Source organism: Saccoglossus kowalevskii, chromosome 12, assembly GCF_978046115.1.
Source record: "Saccoglossus kowalevskii chromosome 12, keSacKowa6.1, whole genome shotgun sequence".
Lineage (NCBI taxonomy): Eukaryota > Metazoa > Hemichordata > Enteropneusta > Harrimaniidae > Saccoglossus > Saccoglossus kowalevskii.
This window is the reverse complement of record NC_140652.1, coordinates 18,841,125-18,844,633: the sequence shown is the minus strand read 5'-3', so window position 1 is coordinate 18,844,633 and position 3,509 is coordinate 18,841,125. Positions and strand designations below refer to the sequence as shown.

The 3,509-nt window shown below is 33.4% G+C and overlaps 1 protein-coding gene across 1 annotated transcript; it reads left to right on the top strand.

Annotated features, from left to right (window-relative positions):
- The first annotated feature begins 875 nt into the window (after positions 1 to 875).
- Positions 876 to 3,509, top strand: LOC146735596 (uncharacterized). Its single transcript, XM_085506163.1, has 3 exons — positions 876 to 980; positions 2,315 to 2,450; positions 2,983 to 3,509. Exons 1-3 carry the CDS (start codon positions 927 to 929, stop codon positions 3,117 to 3,119), a joined length of 327 nt encoding a protein of 108 aa, XP_085362289.1. The 5' UTR covers positions 876 to 926; the 3' UTR covers positions 3,120 to 3,509.

Sequence of the window (3,509 nt, the reverse complement as noted above, 5' to 3'; positions counted from 1 at the left end):
TCCTTGTTTCATTATGCCTGCTTTTATCCGACCATCAACTGGTCCTCAACACAACTACATGCGCCTCAAACATGCACTAGTCGCTGCCCGGTACAGAGACTGCTCTATTGCTACTTATCCAATTCCTGTTCATAAAACACAAGATAATGGATCTACTGCACGAAGTTGGAACGATACATTTGATGTTAAAAGCATGGAGAGAACATCCTCGATCCCATTTATATCACCACAAACGTTTTATGACAAGTGTCACGGAAAAGCAGCGTTCAGTATTTGTGGAGCACAGAAAGAGTTAAATTTCAAGGAGATTACTGACAAATTAAAATATGATATAGGACTGTCATTTCTCATTGATAACAAGACAAATAAGGGTGGTTATGGCTGTGATACATTTTGGAACGCGCCGTGTGTTATCACTATCGACACTGTGCTACCAATTGCTGCTCGCATATTTTATGATACCGAATCATTTTTCAGCAGAGCTGCATACATAGAAAACATAGCAACAAATATTACCAATAAAATCTGTGATGGGAAACCGTATCTTGCGTTTCATTGGAGAAATAGGACCGGAGAAAGGTACAATGGTCATTTTAATTAAACTATCATTACATTAGCCTGCAATATATTTATGTATATCTCATTATTTGTGTTGATAATAGAACAAAGCATATTAAATATTTGAAATAGAATTCATTTCCCAAAAAGTGAAAATCACTGAATGTTTTGTGAAATACACATTACTTCTGCTATTTACAAATTATTGATCTAATTCGACGCTGATAAATAAATTAACATATGAATGCATATACTTTTGTTTCAGATGTGACATATGGTACACGAATACAAATCGTAGTCTGTGTGATTTTAAACTTCTGACCCTTCGGAATTCAAGTAAACAACTCGTGAACGTTATTAAAGACTATATGAACAAGACGAAATTATTTTGTATGTACATAGCATTTCCGCCATTCACAAAGGTAATATTTTTAATGGAATATATGTTGCATATATAACAATAATTTAAATGTTTTTGCCCTGTAACATAAGCATGTTTATCAGATTTGTGAATTCGTATTTTCATGTATTATGGTAACAGAACCCGGTCAGAAATTTATCTGTGATTGAGACATTTTCTAAATATAGAAATCACAAAGCATGAAAATATAACAATCTATGCATCATCTGAATTCTTAGATATAGGCAAGTACGATAGGTCATATGTAGTACCACCATTATCTCATTTCGGTTTTTTTACCAAATTGACTATAAACACGTCTTTCGAATTGCACAGGGCACAGTAACACTCTGGGCAAGGTGATCACATCTCTATTTCAATTTTCTTTCTTTTATATTCTACCTAATGCAAAAAAGCTTTGGAACTGCTAAAAACAAACGCTGACGAAGAAAAACGCGCGATCGTATGGGCTAATGTGTTACCAATGTTCTGCATAATGTTTACGTCATTTGCTGAGTTTAAAATTTCGAAAATGCTAAAAACAAACGCTGATGAAGAAAAACGCGCGATCGTCTGGGCTCATGTGTTACTAATGTTCTGCATAATGTTTACGTCATTTGCTGAGTTTAAAGTTTTGAAAACGGTGTCACTGGTTGATCTTGAACAAATCACATATACGTGATCTGATGTGATAACGTTCCCCTTAAGTTCAATAACATGAACACATATATGGATATTTAATAAAAACTCGGACATTAACACCGAAATTAGTTTATTCTTGGATACAAATGACTGGCTATTGCCAACATGTCACTGTGCACGCATATCCAAGCAAAACGTGTTGCGACGGCCTGTAATGTACCATACCACCAAGTAGCCCATAATATATTTGTTGTTAAACAATCAGATTTTTATGCATGTGGATCAGGCAACTGTAATACACACTTAGACTAGACCTGTTGTTTTTTCTGTAAATAATAATTTTGAACATGTTTCTCTGGTAAGAATTCCCCTCCGTGCATTTGGTTTAACGACATGAAAATAATATTTTGATCTTAGTACCCCATTTGGACAGATAGAAATTTAACACAATAAAAAAAAACATTCTTACCAAGCCTTTGTATATATAACATATGCCAGCACCTACATGTGTTCACTTCAGATGAAAAAGTTGATATTCATTCCCTCAACCCTCATATGGAATAATAATTTCGTTGATGGATTAATTTTATTGTAAATTCAACCCTTATTTTGTGAACCAATATAATTTTCATTAACTCGACTTGAAGCGTAATGCTTTATTATTTTATTTATAAATCACTACTTTGACTATTATGTTGTTCTATTTGTTGCCAGAGAATACTCGATATTATCGGCGATAATATTCAAAACTACTTCACAAAGCAAGATATAATCAATTTAGTCCCAGATATTGCAAAGTATAAAGATGATAATTACGTCATATCTTTAGTGGAACAAGAAATAGCCATTCGTAAGTGCATCTAGTGATTGCTAAAAACTACTCACAAGTTGTAAAACGCTTGTAATTTATAACAGCAACATAAACACGATTACAAACTAATATGACCGTCAATGTGTTCATAATGATATATGCATAATGGCTCTTACAAATGCATTGCATTTTTATTGATTCAGGCTTGCTCCTAAAAATAAAATTAAAGCGGGGGGGAGTCATCACCTGCGCATGCGTCAGATGGTCATAGCGTGTCATTGTTTACAGACAAACGTCTACCCATGAGCCTTTGCTTTTTTACTATTTTACAGGTGACGATCCTCCAGCTTTAACTGATAATATTGATTTTATAATTGTAATAATTAATAAGCAAATAATCGATTTAATCAAGTTAAATTTTTGTTCTAAACTCTTGTTTGCACGTTCGTGTTCGTACATCAATTGCATATAGCGTCGTCCACTGAGAACAGTTGATTATGTTTTGCTGTACATAGTGTAAAACACAATCATCATTTGCGATAGATTTTCTTGTTTCGTCTTATTATTTCAGGTGCTGCCGAATTCATTGGTTGCAAGGATTCCGCATGGACTGAGCAGGTTGTGAAAGCAAGAACACAAATACGGAAAAAAAGCGTCATGATTAATTCTCTGCACGGTGTGCCACATGATGTAATTCTAATAAATTGAGTGTAAATGAGATGCAAAAAGCATACGTTATGTTTGAATTAAAACGACGGTAATGTGTTGGATTTGTTAAATTGCCTGAAATTCTAAATAATATTATTAAGGAAATTATTCTACGTTATTTGTCACTATCGCATTACTGCAAATAGATGAAGTGATAGAGAAGCTTCTTAGTTTATTTTGTTCAGCGACAAATAACATATTGGAACGCATAGTTATGAAACGTGCAATTAATTACTGCCAGGCATCAGAATTAGTAAAGTTTCCTTTCCTGTTAGAGTGTTGGAAGTCCTGGTTTCTGTTTGTGTTTGTTTTCTTTTTTTCTCTTGTTTTTACACTCATTATAAAATAAAATAAAATACATAACAATATGATATCATGAATAAAATATAA

Coding starts and splice junctions, on each gene's coding strand:
- LOC146735596 (XM_085506163.1), top strand. CDS start 927: ATGAACAAGACGAAATTATTTTGTATGTACATAGCATTTCCGCCATTC. Junction 981..2,314: donor CATTTCCGCCATTCACAAAG/GTAATATTTTTA, acceptor ATTTGTTGCCAG/AGAATACTCGATATTATCGG. Junction 2,451..2,982: donor GGAACAAGAAATAGCCATTC/GTAAGTGCATCT, acceptor TTATTATTTCAG/GTGCTGCCGAATTCATTGGT.